Here is a 21469-nt window from a genome sequence, read left to right on the forward strand (position 1 = left end):
AATACATAACTGGTACAGAATTGGTACAGAAGAATACATAACTTACATTATTTCTTATTTATTTATTATCTGATTCTGAACGATGTTTTATTTTGGAAAATTACTGGATTCTCTCTGCCACATATGTCTATGACTCACTCTTGATGCACGTTATGATGCCTAGGTCACATGTCTTACTTCCATCCGCTACCTTCTTAAAGGGGCTCCAGCCGCTAACACATAATACATTACCGCTAAATTCAAACCCCCAAGCAAAATGAACATAAAACAACACAGTGGATTCACGTTTATTATTATATTTAGAAAATATAATTTTATTTTGTTGTATTTATCCGGCACACCTTAAAGGCCGGTCCGTGAAAATATTGTCTGATATTAATCCGGTCCGTGGCGCAAAAAAGGTTGGGGACCACTTCTGTAAAGTACATGACAAATATAAAGCACCTTTCTGTGATGAAATGTCTCCAGTTTCAGCATTTTTTCCCCCCAAGTTTTCTGCCATGTGACTCAGGTATCCTTCGGATTTTGAATAAGCAGAAAGTGGGAGACCGATTGGGCAACAGCGCTAAGAACCGCAATAAGCTGAAGTCACGTGATTTGAAGATGTCGCCCAACATTTACGAGGCTATTGCTGTGTGAGGTTGCTTACTAAAGAAAACACTGTAATGCTTGACAACTGTTAGAAATGTTGTGTAGGAAAATACGCAAGAGACTGCAGAGATTTTTCCTGTTTGATCAAATTATGAAACATTTGGATTGAATATTCACTGTAGTACAAGTAAGTGAATAATAGTTTCATTTGAATTATTTATCAGTTTTCTACACATGACACATTTCATGCCACACTTCATTAAACCACAGCATAACGCCTTTTTTTCCACATCTCACACACACACACACACACACACACACACACACACACACACACGCTATGTGCATCAGCTACAGTGTGTTTGTCCCTCTGAGGGGACAATTTGATGTTTTTACACATGATTGCACAGCAGCCAGAAAATGTTCAGCAACTCGAGGCACAATTCAGGTTTGAATAAAAGAGACCTATTTTGTGTTTCTGTCCCTGTTAAAGCCCCCCAACACACACACACACACACACACACACACACACACACACACACACACACACACACACACACACACACATTTTCCTTTTCAAAACCCTACACATTTACTTAATGAAAAGTGGCCACTCTTAAACATTGCGCTTGTTCAGGATTTGGGTTCGAGCTAACATTTGTGTTATGATTACAAAGCAGTCCATTGAAAGCCCATGCACATTCCAAAGGCATGATGACGAAGCAAAGACAAGCCGAAACCATTCCAGCCTTCAGATCGCGTTCATCCAGATCGTAGGCAATGAGCTCATAGTCTAAGCCTGGAAAACAAACAGTGGTGAGGTTTTGGGTCTCGATGCCTTCTAGCTCTGAACAGCCTGCAGTAAAAAGTGCTGCTCTAGAGGCAGGAGAGAAAGTAGACGTCTGTAGTAGTAAAGCAGAAGTCACAAGTAGTCTGTTCTGGCAGGGTTAAACCAATCCCCCCCATTACACACCCATAGAGGTTCACTCACCTCCCCCCACTCGGTCTCTCTCTCTCTCTCTCTCTCTCTCTCTCTCAAACACACACTCACACGCATGCACACTCACACAGACAACTTCTTCAGGGGTTCGCTCTCCCCTCTGTCTCTCGGTCTCTCTCTCTCTCTCTCTCTCAAACACACACACACACACACACACACACACACACACACACAGACAGACAGACAGACAGACAGACAGACAGACAGACAGACAGACAGACAGACACACACACAGAAGACACTTTGGGGGTTTGCTCACTTGCTGTCTCCCTTTTTTTGCCCTCTCTCCGTCTCTCTCTCTTTTTTCTCACACACACACACACACACACACACACGCGCACGCACGGATGCTTGCGTTGGGGGTTCGCTCGCTTGCTGTCTCCCTTTTCTCGCCCTCTCTCCGTCCCTCTCTTTCACACACACACACTCGCACGCACACTTTGGGGGTTTGCATGCTTGCTCTCTCCCTTTTCTCGCCCTCTCTCTGACACACACAAACAAGCCTGAACACACACACACACACACACACAAGCCTAAAAACACACAAACCTGAAGACCCACAAAAAGGTCTAAACACACACACACACACACACACACACACACAATCCTGAACACACACAAGCATACACACACGAACACACACACAAGCCTGCAGACAGACACACATTACACGAGCAGAGAAGAGGATGGAAGCATTTGTTATGGCCTGTTTTTGTTTAAGCTTTCACAGACAGTATCAGAGAAACAGAAGGATGGAGACCGAGAGACGAGAGGAAACCTAAAGCACCAGCAGTACATTTGTACTGGATCTATGTAGAGGTTAAATACTGATATATAATCAAAATGATTTGGACAGTAGCTGAGAAAACAATAAAACACTGATGGCAACAGATGACGCTCCAGAATTATTGGCACCCGTGACTCCAATGAGGCAAATTTTACCTTTAATCAAAGCAATTTTAATCAAACAAAATAGAAAAAACTATAAATTATCAAATATACATTTTAGTGGTGTAACGGTACACATACGGCTTTCATGCAATCCTTTTTACATGCGGTACAAAGTTACAATCTGAGTTCTGCTTTGCACTTTGAGCATTTCTTTGTTATTATTGTTTTTAAGGTTCAAACCATACACAAAAATGCCAGAGATAGAAACTAGAGTTAGCGCAGTGTCACTGTGGCTGCACACTCCGTACCGGAAATAAGATTTGTTTTGCACATGCATGAAAACGCTAAGCCAGGAATTGGCAAGCAGCTAACGGTAGCACTATAGACTAAATATTTTTTTATTTGTCACAGTTATATGCAGGATACAACTTGCAGTGAAATCTTGAATCCTAAAGCTATTGTTAGCGGCTAACGCTAGCACAATAGATTATTTAGCGTTTTATGTCCAGCTTCAAGAATTTCTCTTGAAAGGAGAAAATCCTGACAATTCCACATATCGAGGGATGAATAAAGGATTGGTCTAACAAATGGGTCTAACGAAAGAAAACTAATGAATTTTTTCCATTTATTACATTTTATTTAATCAATTTGATTTCTGCCAATTTAATTGATTACTCAATTTAATCAATATAATTTTAATTATTAAATAATTATTAAATCAATTATAAATATTGCATTAAAATAAATGTTTCTATTTATTATTTTTCTATTATTTTTTATATTATTTAACCAAGCAGGCATTTTATTTAAAATTGTTTCAAAAAGGTAATTTCTTCCCCCTAACTGTACTGAAAATTGAACGAAAAATTGAGACTTAAAAACTGAGGTAGATACCGAACCAGGAATTTTGTGTACCGTTACACCCCTAATACATATACATACAAATATAACATTTATATATTTTATATTTTTTGTTTAACAGTTTGTACTCAATGTAGTACTCAGTGTAACCAAACCAACCGCACAACATCTGCTATAATAAATAAACATCAATTAAAGGTCAGGTTCCATAAATATTGATGTGAAATTAAGCTAATTAAGCAGAAAAACATTTTTCATCACCTTTTTTACCTATCTATAACAAAGGTGGCAAAAATGTAAAATAATATGTTGTAAATCATCCTGGTTCAATGACCCATGGTTTAGATAAATGAATGCTAAGATGAACAGCAAAACCTTCATTAAAAATTGTGCATAGGAGGAATAGAAGGAGCTAAACCTACATGTACACTATATTGACAAAAATATTGGGACACCAGCCATATGCAGTTACCACAAAGTTGGAGAAACCCAAACCTGTTCCAGCACGACAATGTCCATGTGCACAACACCAGTTCCATGAAGATATGCTTTACATGGGTTGGAGTGGAAGATCTCCTGCTATAAAACTCTGACCTCAACCCTTTTGAACATCTTTGGGATCAATGTGAATCTCACCTACATCATTAACTGACTTTACGAATACCCTTGTGGTTGAATAAATCTCCACAAATCCCCATAATCCCTCTAAAACCTAATGGAATATAATCTCAGAAAAGTGGAGGTAATTAGGTACAGCACTAAACGTGGACTAAACGTGAAATGGGATGTTCAAAAATCGAAATTTCTTGGTCAGATTTCCACAAACTTTTGTCCATATAGAGTATGTTATAAGGAAAGTGTCTTCTAAACACTGTTAATGATCAATAAGAATAAGAGAAGACATTCAACCTGAATACTTTTGATCGATCGTTAGAGATTCAGCAACCTCTAAAACTAGCGACTTAAAATCGTGCTACTGAAGTTGATGTCGCCAATTGTTACTACCTGTATAAAGGCTTAAAGGACAACTGCAAATTATATGACTATATTATATCTGATTAGTCTGTGCAACATTTTTAAGCTGCAATTAGAGATTTGCAAGGTTTTGTTTGTAAGACATTCTTCGACAGCGTGAACTGTTACAGGTTAAGTGCGGTATAACTGGAAACCTTTTCTTTCACATAATACCAACTACTTCTTAACATTTCCAACGTCATTCTTGTTATTTAAACAAACATTTAAGCAAACATGCAAGATCTATTTGATTGCCATATCACACATTGTTATTTCATACCATAGCTGGTCCAGTCATTAGCAACGAGCAGCCATGACACAGCTCCCCAAATTTCTCCCAGTAGTGTTTCCCGCAGTAGAGTTTTCCTTCCCGCTCATAGTACCAGTTGGTCAGGAGATCGCAGCACTCAGAGCACCTGAGGACACAAGGAAGAGACATACATTCATGTATTTAATTACATTTAATGTATGTAATTAAAGGTTCGTTGTTGATTTGAGATAAAAGTTTTATACTTTTTGGCCACCACATCATTCCTTAATCAATTCCTGATCTTTCACAGTGCTACAGGATTCTCTCAGAAACATCCCCTCTATCGGATTCCTGATCGAAACCCCTAAACTCTGTTTGACACATCACACGTACACCGTTTCCTCCTAATCTAAACTATTTTAAATTACAGCCAAACAAAGCCAGTTTGGGCACATATGACCTTCATACCGATAGCAAATAAAATTTCATTTGTACACATTCATCAAGAGTACGACATTTACATTTGAGACATTTAGCAGACGCCCTTGTCCAGAGCGACTTACAATAGTGCTTTGAGTCTCTAGCAATAAATAAATCTATACTGGTACGGCAAGATTACAAACTTAATATAAATATAATCACGATATGTAGTGAAATGATTTTTACGACTGTCCAATGTGCACTGTCCATATCCAGGAGTCAGTCTTGCACTGGAAGCTGCCCAAATGTTTGGAAAGACATTCAATGGGACTTTCAATGAGACATGGTTTTAAAAATGCTGGAATTGGGCAAAAATACAATTAAAAAAAAGTTAAGAGGGATAAAATGACATGTTGAGAATAAGAAAAAGCAGGAGGAATATTAGGTGATTGTGAGGACACACTCGAAAATCCTGGAGTTTGGTTTCAAAGGGAAAAAAAAAAAAAAAAAAACCCAACCTTGGACTCGTGTGTAGAAACAGACATACTTCTCTCTCTCGCTCTTACACACACACACACACACACACAGGCCCACCCACTGAAAACACAGGGGGCACACTGAATAGAGTCTAAAGCATGTAAAGGAATTTGGGCCCCAAGCCAAAGCTAGTCATAAAGGAATATCATACACCTTCTCCCTTTGGCAATCCCACGGCTGGGAGGTTACGCTGGAACACCATAATGTTCCCTTTAGCTATGACATTGCTTCTGGTAAAGTTGGCTTAATTAAAGGGGGTTAACTAGTTAACTGCACAGTGAAGGGTTAGGGTTAGGGTTAGCACCTTATTGCTGTAATTATGAAAGAACATTTGTATGGGAAATACAAGACTCCTGATCAGCATGCAACAACTTGCTCAGAAAGATTTGTCACAAATTGGTTTTTGAGCAGAAGTTTGCACATGCGTCACAACAGGGGACCTCTAAATGGGTTGCCTTTGAGGGAAATAATGTTTAAGAGACCCTCTGAATTTAAATCCGAACAATTTGTCAGTGAAAATGTTCTGCGAGTACTTGTGCAAATCTGCATCTGCGTTTAATCGAAACTAACTCGAAACACGGACGGTCGGATGTAATTATCCAGTCACGGCGCGGTTTTCGTTTACCCTCCGCGCAAAAATACAGACTCGCCGCTGTGAACTGCTGCTGTGCATCATCCGTCTTCAGAAACAACTCGGAAGAAAAGTTCCGCCTATAACCCGAGAACAATTATACCACTCCTGTTAGCGCCAATTACGTTGAATCGGACAAATGCAACATGTGCAAATAGCTTCTACTACCTAAATTCCTTGCATACCAAGGGAACTGGAAACACCTGGAGCCAAACAGGATTTTTCACTTAGCTGCTCGAGCTGCTGCGGCAAAACAATAACAGCGCAAATGTTCAGTCACTGTTAGAAAAATAGACACGTCAATCAGAACCTCCCATAACTGTTAGCTGCTAGGAAAACTTTTTCGACACTGGACCAAAACGTTGAGGGAAAAAAAAGAAAAAACACGCTCAGTGTTTTCATGCAGTGTCGAAAAAGATTTTCTAGCAGCTAACAGTTAGAAAACAGACAGAAACCATTCACGGGCTCGAGCGCAATCCATCTTCTTGATTACGCCTCATTCTGCTGTGAAAGCTGGCCTGCAAACAGGAAACGAGCCACAAGGCTTTCTTTTGGGTCCTGACACATGTAATCTTTAATTCCAGGCATTTCAAAGCTCTACTTGCACATTTCAAGTCATTTTATGAGTAATTCGGGTCTCGCTTGCACTTGCGATCTGAATTCCACAAGTTGACTGATTCAGCCAGAGGAGGAAATTCGTTGTGTCTGGAACAAAGTGTTTGGGGAAAAAAAAAAAAAAGCAACTGACTTCGAACAGGAAACTAAAGGATTCAGGTAAAACCAAAAAGGAAAAACTTTCTTTTTTTTTCCCCAAAAAGAAGAGAAAGTAGGAAAACAAAGACTTCAAAAATAGATCAGAAAAAAGAATAAGAGCACTTGCTATAAATAAAAGTGCTGTTAAAGATCTGGTTGCATTCAGTGGCAGGAAAGCAGGATGGAAAATAAAAGTCTGCTTTGATAAGGATCACATTAGTAAGACGCAGCCTGAGCAGCTGTGGGATTGTCCACCGAGCGCCTGGGCTATTGGCTGATCGCCTGATCAGTGCCTCCGTAGAGAGGAATGTGGAGATCACAAGCTCGGCTTCTGGAGCACAATACAAAGCACATCTGCACAATGAGACAGAGTGTGTGATCAGATAAACACTGGAGCCTGCTGCATTATTGATCTGATTGTTTGGAATCCAGATGGTATGCTGCTATAGTATTGCTCCCTCACAGCTCCAGGGTCCAAACTCTTTGCTCCTCTACATGTGTATGAAGGTATACATTTTTGTTTACGTAATGCTCTTGGAGGGACGCCCAAAATGGTAGAGGTGAGAACAGAGCCCTGATTCAACCAAAACTGCCTGTAAATTGATAGACGATACTGGCCATGCCTTTTTTTTTTTCTTCAAGTTGCAATGAAAGGCAATAATAGGTGGAAAATCCTCCTTAAAAAAAACGATTCCTTGTAACATTTTAAATCAACAAAGATATAGAAGAACATTTATTGAATTTGGATCTGTAAATCTTAAAAAAAAAAACTAATTAATAAATGCAAAAAATAAATAAATAAATAAATAAAAAGACACTTTGCAAACAGGATTTGCATTTCCCATGACTGCAAATCAAATCCGCTAAAAATCGTCTGTGCGATAGTACAGCGCAACATCAATACACCGAGAAAATTTCTTTTACAGAATTAAATTGGAACAGAATATACTTTTACAGAATCTCCCAGAAATTGTTCAATATTTAAATCCCCGCCACCAAGATGCTCCTGGGTTGGTCACGGATCATAGAAAGTTAATCTAAAATCTGGTCACATGGGTGGTTGGATTTAATTACGCAATTTAAAAATATTTATCAAAAGCTTCTTTATTTTTCATAGTCATTTACAACATTATCATAATAGGCTGTATATTAACTTATTGGGAGAAAACCTGTTTTTATGTAAAAATCACACATTGAGCACCCCTAATTAAACAAAATAGCATGATCCTCATTTCATAATGCCTCTGTGAGGATTTAACAGATTGGTAGTCGATTCAGGTTTCTCCTTTGGAAGCATCGAATCTTTGACTTTTTGGGGTTACCCATAGTTTCAAGTTAGCTAGGACGCTACAGAGTCCTGATAAAGACGTGATTGAAGTTCACAGTTCTATTCTTTCAATTGAAAAAGTGCGTAATGCTGGTCAGAGTCACTGTGGATAAACAGGAATATACTCAGAATAAAACACTATTTAATCTTTGGGCATTACGTGCGCACACACCTTTATTTAAAGAATGCATTGAGCAATCTGAAGAACCCAGAGGAAGCCTATTCAGGCTAAGAGAGATAAGTAGAAACTCCGCACAGACAGAAAGACAAGCTCGGAATTCGAACTACAGACCTGCAAAACATAACCATCTTCTGTGCCATTTAATGGTATTTAAAGATTTTTTTTATTTTAGTGATTTGTATGGTTTGTTACTACTGTTGCATTTTTTATACAACCCTAATTAAATCAATCATAAATCAACATTACCCATGACACTTTGCTTTTAAAATTTCATAAGGTGTTTTATGCATCCTAGTGCATAATAATTCATTCCAAACATTCTGAAACAAACTTGCTCTACTTTTCTCCTACAGGTTTTGGGGGTCTCATTTAGTTCTAGTATTAAGGGTCTAGATAATAGTTTTATTGAAAAGTGTACCATTACTTATATATATATATATATATATATATATATATATATATATATATATATATATATATATATATATATATACACACATATATATATATATATATATATATATATATATATATATATATATATATACACACACACACACACACACACACACACACACTCAAATAGGCTTTAATTAAGGATAAGGCTTTTATTGATTTTAAATGTAGAATTGAATTACTCAACTGAACTGTAAGTCTACAGGATTAATCAACTCGTGTTTCTGGCAACCCATTTGTGAAGTGATGTCATGGTAACATCTGGGAACATGTGTATTTAAGGATTTGTTAATCATTTTCTCACACACAGTCTTAAGCTCAATGACGTTTGTGAGCAAACATTTGGGTGTCAGTCACAGAGGTCGTCCAGGTGTACACACATACTCATGATAAACTTTCACCTCAAATGCCAGATGAAATTTAGTTCCCCTTTTATCTGAATGGGACTTTTAACAATGGACATTGTCCCAAAGCAGCTTTACAGAATTAAATAGATTACAAACTTACATTTCCGTATCGCAATATTCAACCTTAAAACCCTAATGAGTGAGCTATAATTTTTAAATATGAAATCATAAATCAGAGGAACCATGGCAACTTTATTAACTTTTATTATAATTTTTGATATGATGCAACATTCAGGCTATTGCCCAATCAAATTAGATTTTTGGCCCTTCATAGTAAAAACTTGTGGCCCCTATGGATTATAATGTTTATATTTATTATACAGTTCAGATTGGTCTTTGTGCTTTTTGAGTTTATCCTTCCACGGTATCCTCCTGGATCTTTAGGCTGTTCAGGTGGAACCATCTCCAGCTTCCTCGAGTGCTCTTCAATCAAAGGAAACACCATCCAGAGGTAGGGTGTCAGGAAAGGTCCTAATTCAGGTCCAGATTTCTGCTGTGTGTTTCATGACACCCACATGGAATAGACAAGTCAAGCAAAACTCCTTCAGTAAGGCTTTCGCTGCTTATTCAACATGCCAACCTGAATCACTGTCAGCAACTTTCCTTCTGTCATCTCTTTCAGCACTTGCGGTCACACCCAGAGAATGGGAGGGCAGTGAGTAGCAAAGTTTATGCAAAAGAAACAAAGGCGTTCGTGCCGTGCCACACTGCACAGCAAACAATGCAGAACAAACAGTTCTATTTTACAGTATAGAAAATAGCATGCTTGCCTAACAATCAAATCTAAATCTTAAATCACCATGCCCAAGTCTCATTATTAGGCAACCTTAAGTCTCCAGGGAAAAAACTGTATTACTAAGTGGGTGAAAAAAACCCGATTATCTATGGCTACCAGTGGTGGACAACAACAAAATAAATGTAATGTTACTGTACGAAAGTATCTTTTGTGTATCTGTACTTTACCGCAGTGGTCCCCAAGCTTTTTTGCACCACAGATCGGTTTAATGTCAGACAATATTTTCACGGACTGGCCTTTAAGGTGTGGCGGATAAATACAACAAAATAAAATGATACGACCGGCATAAAAACTGGTATTTTCTAAATATAATAACAAACATTCACTGTGGGGGTTTTTGTTAAAGCTAGCTTGGGGGGTTTCAATTTAGCGGTAATGTATTATGTGTTACCGGCCGGAGCAGCCCCTTTAAGAAGGTAGCGGATGTAGGTAAGACGTGTGACCGAGTCAAGCATCTTGACATGCATCAAGAGTGAGTCATTGACAGATGTGGCGGAGAGAATTCGTAATTTTCCCAAATAAAACATCTTTCAGAATGAGATAATAAATAAAACTGAAATAATGTAAGTTATGTATTCTTTCTGTGTGGCCCGGTACCAATTGACCCAGGGGGTTGGGGACCTCTGCTTTACTGAAGTATTTGGCAAGACTTTTACTTTAACTTAACTACATTCAAGTCAAATATCTTACTTTTTACTCAACTACAGTGATTATACAGTCATAGTGATGAGAAGGAGTACGGAACAGTTGTGGAGAATTTTTTCACATGGTGTGAGAACAACTTTCCAAAATTTGGCCAAGACAAAGGAGCTGGTTGTGGACCTGAGAAAGAAGGAGGCACCTGTGACTCCTGTCTTCATTAATGGTGGTTGGTGTGGAAATGGTGGAGGATTTACAAATACCTGGGGGATTACATAGACAATAAACTAGAATGGACCAAAAACACTGAAGTACTCTATAGAACAGGGTCAGAGCCGCCTCTATTTTTTGAGGAGGTTGAGGTCCTTTAGCATCTGCAGGACAATGCTGAAGATGTTTTAGAAGACCTTTGTGGCCAGTGCCCCCTGTCTGCTGCGGCATGCTGGGAAAGCAGGCTAAGAGTGGCAGACACTAGGCCAGCAGTGTTGTTGGGGACGAGCTGTACAATGCGACATTCCATCTTGGACAACTTCCTCAACCCACTACATAAAACACTGGTCAGTCTGAGGAGTACATTCAGTGACAGACTCATACAACCACGATGCACCACAGAGGAACATTTCTGCCTGTGGACATCAAACTATATCACTCCTCCCTCCACATGTAAAACAGCTGCTCCATGATATAGATGTTATACCTTATAAAACATTTTGATAGCTATATTTATATGTCATAATTATAGTTTTTCATGCCACACATACATTTTGTTGAAACCATGGGCAATTTTGTGCAATAATCGCAGTGCAATAATAATAATTAGTTACATGTGCAATAACATAACTATTTTTGCAGGCTGATTTTTTTCTGCCATCTCTTTAATCACTGCTGCTACAAATTCCATTTCGTGCTGCTACACTTTTATTTCTCGTAATAGATTCATCAATATGTATATTTATCTATATTTCTTATTTTTTGGGATAAATGAAGTATTCTGATTCTTTTTCTTTTAAAATGAGTAGATAAAATAGCAGAAGCAAGCAGAAAATTTTGAGATGAAAAAATTATAGAAGAAACTCCTGACTTGAACTCGCCACAAAACCAGTGGCTTTATTTGTTAAGTATTTAAGTAATTTTAATAGATATTATTCATTGTTTGACTCATGAATATCAATCTGATAATAGATCAGTGTGTTAAGAGTAACAGAGTCTTTTCACATAAACTGAGTTAATTAAGTAAAAGTCTTATGACGAAAATGATAGTAGGAACATTATAGCCATAATAAAATCATAGTACTTTGGATATATCAGTAGTGTGTCAATAAATCAGTACTTTGGACAGGCACATAATTTTTGCCTGTTACTCAAGTGAAAGTTTAAAGGGATCAATTTGACTTTTACGGGAGTAATATTTTAGAGTTTATCTTTACTACATGGTTTGTTTACTTCGTCCACTACTGATGGCTACCTACAAAAACCCTTATGAATGAAGCAAATTTCTTACACATGCACACATATAAATACACAATCTCTAAAAGTTCAAGAGTGACAGCATTTTACACCAGAGAACTGTAGAATCCTCGACTCTCGTATTTTGTGGTTATTATTTTCTTCAGCATATTATGTGACGTATAGTTCGTACAGGTAATTCAAAAACTGTTTCTATTTACCACCACTTGCCACATCTGGCAAAGATGGTCTGATGTGCGGTTTTTCCGAATGTGTTTTGGCAGCTGGTAGCTTCTTAAACCGAGCATGTTTTTCAGCAGCCTTCAAAAAGTTTTTCAATTTCTCAGTAAAATAGAACAGAGTATCTCACAAAAGTGAGTATACCCCTCACATTTCAGAAACTATTTTAGTAGATATTTTCAAGGGACAATATTATAGAATTGAAACTTGGATATATTTGTCAATAGTTGTCAATGCGCAGCTTGTATAGAAGTACAGATTTACTGTCCTCAGAGAATAACAGAGAATACACCCTAAATTAACATGTCAAAAGTGTATCCAAAGTGTAAATATTTTGTGTGAGCACCATTGTTATCCAGCACTGCCTTGAACCTCCTGGGCATGGAATTCACCAGAGCTGCACAGGTTGTTGCCAGGATCCTCTTCCACTCCTCCATAATGACATCACAGAGCTGCTGGATGTTAGACACATGGTGCTTCTCCACCTTCTGCTTGAGGATCCCCACAGATGCTCAACAGGGTTTAAGTCTGGAGACATACTTGGTCACTCCACTTCACCTTCAGCTTCCTCGGCAAGGCAGATGTCATCTTGGCGAAGTGTTGGGGTCATTATCATGTAGGAAAACTGCCATTTTCTGAAGGGAGGGCATCATGTTCCGCTTCAGAATGTCACAGTACATGTTGGAATCCATGTTTTCACCAATGAACCGCAGCTCCCCATTACCAGCAGCACTCATGCAGCCCCAGACCATGATGCTACCACCACCATGCTTGACTCTAGGCAAGGCACAATTTTCTGGTTGTCCTCACCAGAACGTCACCACACATGCTGGACTCATCATTAGTCTCATCAGACCACATGACATGGTCCCAGTAAATCATGCTCTTGGACAGGTTGCCTTCAGCAAACTGTTTGCAGGATTTCTTGTGAGTCAGCTTAGGAAGAGGCTTCCTTCTGAGACGACGGCCTGCAAACCAACTTGTTGCAGTGTGGTTATAGTCTGAGCACTGACAAGCGGACCTTCCGTTTCTGCCACCTCTAAAGCAACGCAGGCAGCACTCATGCATCTGTTTTTTGAAGCTGCTTCTGCACCTGACCCACAGCACAAGGACTTAACTTCTCTGATCGACCCTTGTGAGGCCTGTTCCGAGTGGAACCCGTCTCAGAGGAGATGTATGTCTCTCTGTATGACCCTGGTCACTGTACTGTAACTCAGTTTCAGGGTGTTAATCTTTTCTTCCCGATCTTCTTAACAGTTAAAATGTTATTGCTGTCATTAAATTAAAAAGAAAATGCAGTAATCTTTAAGACCACAGTAATCTGTGGTCTAAAAGATTACTGCTTTTTTTTTTATTTAAATAAAAATAATACAACATTTGAAACAGCTGAAATCTCAAAGTATGTTATAGGCATCAAGAAATAAACTCCCCCACACACTTTTCTTTGGCTGATTGTCTGAATTCAGCCACACTAACAGCAATCCTGTGCCTGTAAGCCTGGAAAAAAGATTACAGTTTATTTTGCATTAAAGCTCCTAAACGTAGATTTATTGTTGTCAATTAATTCATCTGCATCCAGTGTCTGTAAGAGGACGAATAATGAGGAAAGCTCTATTTGGTATGTTAACTTGGGCCCCCCTTCAGTGAAAGCTCTGCTCACCATGAGGGAAAGAATGTTGAACGTGTCAGGCAGGACCAGTCAATATTGTTATAGCATTATCAACACTGACCAAAAGATCAGTCTTGTTATCACAAGCAATTATCATAAGTATCACAAAATCTTGGAGGTCTTACACCTAGCAGCATTTGAACCATTGGGAAGTTTCACTTTCAAAGCTATGTGATGTCTGCTGAGTGGACAATGCTAATCGATCCATTTCTCGTCATTATTTCTATATTTCGAGCTATTTCTACCCTGCTACCAAGGCCAACGGTGCAACACACCAGACCGCATGCTGCCTATGCATCCAAGTCTAAATATTGCACTTATTATACGCTTAAACCGCAAACTCCCGCTGCCAGAGTGGGAGGACAAATCTCACACACAACATGACGTCCTAACTGCAAAGGGAACCTATATGAAAAGGGAAGCCGAACACAATTAGCAGGCAAGCAGGGAGCATTCCTGTCCCTCCCATAACCGCACTTAAATAGCAGCCACCGAGGCCCATGGTTTCACTCTTTTCCTCTAATCACAAAGAGACATTAGATGGGGCACAGACAGACTCGCTTTTTCAGAAGCGGGAGTAACAGCAGGCGTGTGAGTGTGTGTGTATGTGTGTGTGTGTGTGTGTGTGTGTCTGGAGGAACGCTGAATAGCCGTCTAGGAATGTCCCAGTGGTCTGCACAACACTGTGTAGAGAGGTCCCTACCTGCCCTAGGAAATCATTACAATCTTGTGTATTCGTACAGGAGATTGTTGGTTTTGTTTATTAACAAATTTGGCTATGACTTTCCTCCTATAAAGTGTTTTTAGCCAGGCTAAATAATAATAATAATAATAATAGCATGATGGGATTATATAATGCCTGCTTAAATTCAGGCACCAGTCTTTCAACATTAGTTCATTTTTTTTTCTACTTAACCTGGAAAACAAGAATTGTGCAACAGGATATCCAAATAACTTAATCATTTGCAAAAGGAATTCCCAAATACCGGCCTTAATCTCTCCTGAAGACAACATTTTTTTATTTTATTTTAGATTTGATTTTAGAATGGGATTTTTCAGTCTGAAACGCAATTTCGGGTTCTGCATTTACAGAGATTTCAAATAGACACAATAACAAGCTGACATCAGTTCAGTTCTGAGTCCTGTTTAAAATTCTCTGCATGTCTCTCAGGTTCGTTGGTATTTGTGTGCCAAAAGAAAATCGATGTTGTTTGATGTAATTTTTGATGTTGAACAAAAATAAAGTACCAGAGGTTTAGACTATATCAGATATTAATCAGACAAAACACTGGCTAGTGACATTCACAAATTTGTGGTGGGAAAAATATTTTTTTCAATATTCAAAAAACCATTTCATAAAAAGCTAAATAAAAAAACGCTACTGGAACTCAACCAGCTCTGACCCCTCACATTTACAAGACGTTTCCAACTACAGAACTACTATTCACTGGATGTTTTTTGCACCATTCTGTGAAAAACTGAAAAAGATACTGTTGAGTATAAAAACCATGGGATGTATTGCTTTTCACTCCATGTGATTTATCTCCACAGGAAGATCTTAAATCTCTTTAGACACCTCTCTGATCTCACCATCAGTCACAGCACACAACCTTGGCATTACCATTGACAATCAATTGACTTCTCTCATTGCTAATCTAACACGCTGGTGTTGATTTGTCCTTCATAACATCGAGAACTTGTTTGTTTTGTCCCTAAAAGGCCACTCTTCAATCGCTCATCAGTTCAGTACAGCCTCTGAAAGACAATTGACCACTACAATTGCAGCCATACAGCTTGTTCCCCACAGCTATGTTCCCTCCATTGGCTTTCTGTATCTTCCAATATTGAGATTTAAAAAAACTGATGCTTGCCTACAAAGCTAAAAATGGACCAGCACCCCTAACTCTTACCACTTATCTTACCAAGCTCCCTCCGATCCTCAACCATGGATTCTAGACTCTTCTCTGTTCTGGCATTAAGGTGGTGAAACAAACTTCCATTCGGTGTTCAATCATCTGAGTCACTAGCAATCTTCAATCTATGTCCAATGACCTCTCTCTTTCAGGCACAGTTCTTAAATGAGCATTTTTTTTTTTTTTATAACAAATTTCTTGCCCAACAGAGTTGTAGACAGATGGTGTTCTTAGTCTGTGTCCTAATGAACCAGTATTAGAATGTATTTATAAATAGAGACTTCAAAGCACGTTGTAAGTCACTCTGGATAAGGGCATTTGCCAAATAGCGTGTCAAAGATCAGCAGTTTCTGAAATGCACAAACCAGATCTTCTGGGACAGACAACTAGGACATGGTTACAGTCATTAAGATTGGACTTTGACTTATGTACTCAACTGTTTAACCAAATAATTTGTTAGTAGTATAAAAAATATATATAAAAACAAGCGTTATAAACGCCAAACTACTAGAAGTTCGTTTGCTTCAAATCCACAAAATGTCTTTGGCTCTTGAACTTTCGTAAATGCAATCTGTAACTGATTCCACCGATTAGTCATGACCATATGCACAAAACACACACTTGTACTTTAGCCCGCTTTGCTTTTGTTTTTCATTATACATATAAGAAAGAGTAGAATTGATGCCCCAACATTTCTTTTTCCTTCATGTGGCTACTACACTGTACCAGTACTGCAATTCTGCAGTTCATTTTAGCCTTTGAAAGACTTTGCCCCAGTCACTGAGAACAATGTGCTAGAAAATCACTTAATTCTATAAATGATTAAACCTGAAAACAGAAAAATGAGCATAAGAAATAACAGAGTGCAAGATGAGAAGAAGTCAGGTAGAGCGAATCAGGATTGTGCATGGATGATTTAGTCGTTTTATCTCAGCTACACACACACACACACACACACACACACACACACACACACACACACACACACTTCCATATCAGCATTGAATTCATACTTTAGGTATAAATGTCTTGCACTCTTCCATGAATATAACTGATATCGAATCAGGGAGAGAAATGATAACACAAGAGTGAAATTGATAAAACCTCATTATCAGAATTATTATATTCATATAATTCTTACCATATTATAATAATGCATTGAATAGGTTTAATGCGATTCTGTAACACTCAAAAACATGTAGGCTAATAAATATCGTGCGTGTCGTAAGTTCAGGAACAAAAGCTCTACGGCACAAAATTCTTCATGTACACATTAAACTGATATCTGAACAGCAAATAAATCTGTATTGTTTGATTAAGTGACACACGCAGACACGCGCACAGCTAACTATGTGAGGAAGTGTAAAGTATTTAGGCACAGCACTCGACTGAAAGGAGCTTCCAGGCCTTGGTTCCTCCCAGGCTTATGCACACTGGCGCTCCCTCAGAACCTGAATGCAAAAATGCAGCAAAACAGCTCAGACTCGCCATCGTCCTGCCAATGAAATTAACATGAAATGGAAATAAAGCCACATATCTCCATGCCTCAACTGGGAAGAAGTTTACAACTGCCAACTTGGCAGCCTTCAATGTATCGCTTAGTATTACGATTCATTTTTCCATTTCCAGATCAATATTTGTGCCACGCTCGAGTGAGCAAAAAGTAAATAGGCTTTTCTGGTTTGTCTATTTTAGGAGGAATACCTCACATTCCAGCTGATATACAAGTTTAACGCATGTGTTAAAGGGTATGTCCCTGTCATATAGTGAACAATCCCCTGACACAGCTTTCTCCAAAATACAAAAGACAAACATAAGGGGAAAAGACCCAGTAATTCCACATCATGTAACATTTGTCTTATGTGCATAGGATAAAGACTTACCGAAAACAAGCGTTGTGCCAGAAGTCTTTGTACAGTTTGACATGAAAAGCATCCTGAATCCTGCCTCTGCATCCAGCGCACACGCTGTCACCTGGATCTGGTGTACAGGAAAACACTGGTAAACAAACACATGCGATATTAACTAACGCATTCTTTTTTAACATTTTGCTGACACGTATCTAAAAACAACTTCCAACCAGTCAACCAAAGCTTTAACCACCGAGTCACCACTTTCCACTACACTCGAATGTATGTACATCAGTGACTACAGTTTTTCAGTCAGACTGTGAAGTTTTGTCTCATTTTAAATAATAATAAATGACCACACATAATCAGAACGGATTTAATTCTCCAAATGTATTATAAGTCTGTATACTCGTTAGTGTGATCACTTTTTAGCCTTGATAACTACACAAGAGCAAATGATTTGATTATATACAGCATAGCATTCACAACTAATTCCAGGAGGATATAACAATAATCATCTACACTCCATCTACTACATGTCCTTGGTTCAGTCTGTGTAAGGTAATCCTGTACTGATAATTGACTATGAAGCCAACAAAGTCTAAAATCTGGTTCTATTTAGTGTCTCTGGTATTTTAGGTAACTGGGAGAGGGGGAGAGAGAGAGAGAGTGAGAGAGAGAGAGAGAGAGGGCACATCCCCACTAAAGCACCTATTTCCATTCACTTGCATTTCCTGCTTTGTCCTATGTTTTGAAAGACCATTTCCTTAAATGTATGAGTTCAATGTCAAGGCTTATTGTCTATACACCATGTTTAAATACATATACATACAATCTCAGGAGAAAAGTTTGGGTTTATCACTAGGGTTGTAGCTGGAGCTAAGCAATATGGCAATATAATCATATTATATAAGTATGTTTTATTTATTTTATTAAGTTATAAAATATAATACATACTTATTATATAATATGTAGTTCCCAAGGCTTTGAATTGTAGAAGCAGATTAATTTAATCTTTAAAAAATTATAATTATTATTAGCATTATCACTACCCTTTTTTTTTTTTTAAACCATTTTTGTATCCATTGATTGCAGACATTTTTCCATTATTTTTCCAACAATTGTTTTGGCTGCAAATAGTTAACACATCATAATGACACGCTTCCTGTAGTACAAAGGTATTTCGATATGATGCTTATCACCTGCACCCCTATTGGTATCCTTTGTCCCTTTAACATGTATCTTCCGACTTGATTTAAAGCTGCATCATATTTACTTTTTACATTAACTACCACTTATACATCATGGACGATCATTTCTACAGACTGAAGTGGCAGAAAGGTGTATGTTTGACCTTGTAGCACTCCAGCAACAAGGAATAGTCCAATACCCTTCTAATTTGGATGAATGAAGAGTTGCAGCAAGAATTATGAATGACCAAAAGAGTAAACTATGAATACGCGCCTAAGTGGCGTAAATATGTAAATTAGAGTAATGACGTAATAAGTAGATCTTAAATCTGTCAAATCGGTTAGATCGCGTATTCATGGTATGCAACAAAAATGTTGCCTGTCCAGCAAATACCAAACATGTTTATTTACATCAGTGTAAATAAACAACACAAACACAGACGCATCCTAACACCAAGTAGAGATCAATACCGGGAGCGTTTCGATTGTACGCGCCCTCGTCGATGAGGGTCGAGTTTTCGTTTTATTACCTTCTTGTTCGTCCATTTACTCGCTGGTCGCCTCCAAAACCGAAGCTCACATGCTGTTCCAGATGAGAAGAATGTCCGAGCGGCACATCACTGAGACCGGACACGCACTGAAACGCGATCAATCCTGACACCGCCGAGATGATCCAGCGCTCCACTGAGCACCACTGGTTTACAGGCTGCTGGGCAAACTAGTGACGTCATAAATTCCTGTACGGCAACGGGAAGGGATCAAACAGCAACACCTGAAACAGGAGAAACTGTGCTGAGAGCCCAGAGCTGAGAGATCACACTGCTCCATCTAGTGCTTACCCCTGTGTAAAACAGCTCACAAAAGATCTGGCCATTGTGGCTAGAAAACACCAGGGGGATGAAACTACTGAGAAATTAGGTTGAGAGTATACACCGATCAGGAAGAACATTATGACCACCTGCCTAATATTGTGTTGGTCCCTTTTTGCTGCTAAAACAGTCCTGACCTGTCAAACATCAACAGCATTAACTTCTTCAGAAGCTTGTCTGTTGAATTAGACTACACGGGCTGGCCTTCGCTACCTATGTGTAGCAATGAGCCTCAGCCTCACGTGACCCTGTTGCCGGTTCACCTCTGTTCCTACCTTGGACCACTATTGATAGATTCTGACCACTGCAGACCAGGAACAGCCCACAAGAGCCCACAAGAGACCCAGTCGTCTAGACATCATAATTCATACTCGCTCAAATCCTTACGCTCGCCCATTTTTCCTGCTTCTAACACGTCAACTTTGAGGACAAAATGTTCACTTGCAGCCCATGCACAAATGGACTCAGGAACAGTTTTTATCCCCAGAGCCATTAGAGAACTGAACACCAAGAAACACCATCAGTGAACGCTCAGAAATATTTGCACTACACACACTTACGTTTATACACTTCACAGACTCCTACCTTATATTGATTTATTCCCAACCACAACCTGCATAAAGACTTTGAATGTGCAATACCTTAATATTTATACAGCATAAGGACTATCTATATCTATCTATCTATCTATCTATCTATCTATCTGTCTGTCTGTCTGTCTGTCTGTCTGTCTATCTATCTATCTATCTATGCATCTCAATAAATTAGAGTATTATTAAAAAGTTGATTTATTTTAGTAATTCAATACAAAATACATATAGAGATTCATCACACACTGATATTTTTCAAGTGTTTATTTCTTGTAATTTTGATGATTATGGCTTACAGGTAATGAAAACCCAAAATTCAGTATCTCAGAAAATTAGAATATTGTAAAAAAAAGTGCAATATTGGAGACTTGTGGTGTCACACTCTAATCAGCTCATTAAATCCAAACACCTGTCAAGGTTTCCTGAGCTTTTAAATGGTGTCTCAGTCTGGTTCAGGCTACACAATCATTGGGGAAGACTGCTGACTTGACAGTTGTCCAGAAGACGATCGTTGACACCCTGGAGGGTAAGACACAAAATGTCATCGCTAAAGAATCAACAGTTTCCTCAGTGTGCTGTATCCAAGCACATTAATGAAAAGTAGAATGGAAGGAAAAATGTAGTAGAAAAAGGTGAAAGGAAGCTTATTCAAGAATTTGGGAAGATTCACAAAGAGTGGACTGCAGCTGGAGTCAGTGCTTCAAGAGCCACCATGCACAGATGGATCCATGGGCTACAACTGACGCATTCCTTGTGTCAAACCACTCCTGAACCAGACCAGAGACAACGTCAGAGGTGTCTTACCTGGGCAAAGGACAAAAAGGACGGGACTGTTGCTCAGTGGAAATTTTCAGTCGAAAGAAGATTTTGCATTTCATTTGTATATCAAGGTCCCAGAGTCTGGAGGAAAAGAAAAGAGGCACAGAATCCAAGTTGCTTGAGGTCCAG

At 38.6% G+C, this 21469-nt stretch overlaps 1 protein-coding gene across 2 annotated transcripts in view; it reads right to left on the reverse strand.

Moving 5' to 3' along the window:
- The window catches only part of limk2 (LIM domain kinase 2), a 41578-nt gene extending 21794 nt beyond the window's left edge, over positions 1 to 19784 (reverse strand). Inside the window, exons 1-3 of one of the 2 annotated variants that reach the window (XM_046841415.1) lie at positions 19593 to 19784; positions 17906 to 18020; positions 4638 to 4773 (exon numbers count right to left, since the gene is read on the reverse strand). In XM_046841415.1, the coding sequence (XP_046697371.1) occupies positions 4638 to 4773; positions 17906 to 18020; positions 19593 to 19608 (267 nt within the window). In that variant the 5' untranslated portion in view covers positions 19609 to 19784. The remainder of the gene's footprint in view (positions 1 to 4637; positions 4774 to 17905; positions 18021 to 19592) is intronic. The other variant, XM_046841416.1, reaches the window with a different exon arrangement.
- Between the last annotated feature and the right edge of the window lie 1685 nt (positions 19785 to 21469).

This window comes from Silurus meridionalis, chromosome 27 (genome assembly GCF_014805685.1).
Source record: "Silurus meridionalis isolate SWU-2019-XX chromosome 27, ASM1480568v1, whole genome shotgun sequence".
In the NCBI taxonomy this organism is placed as follows: Eukaryota; Metazoa; Chordata; class Actinopteri; order Siluriformes; family Siluridae; genus Silurus; species Silurus meridionalis.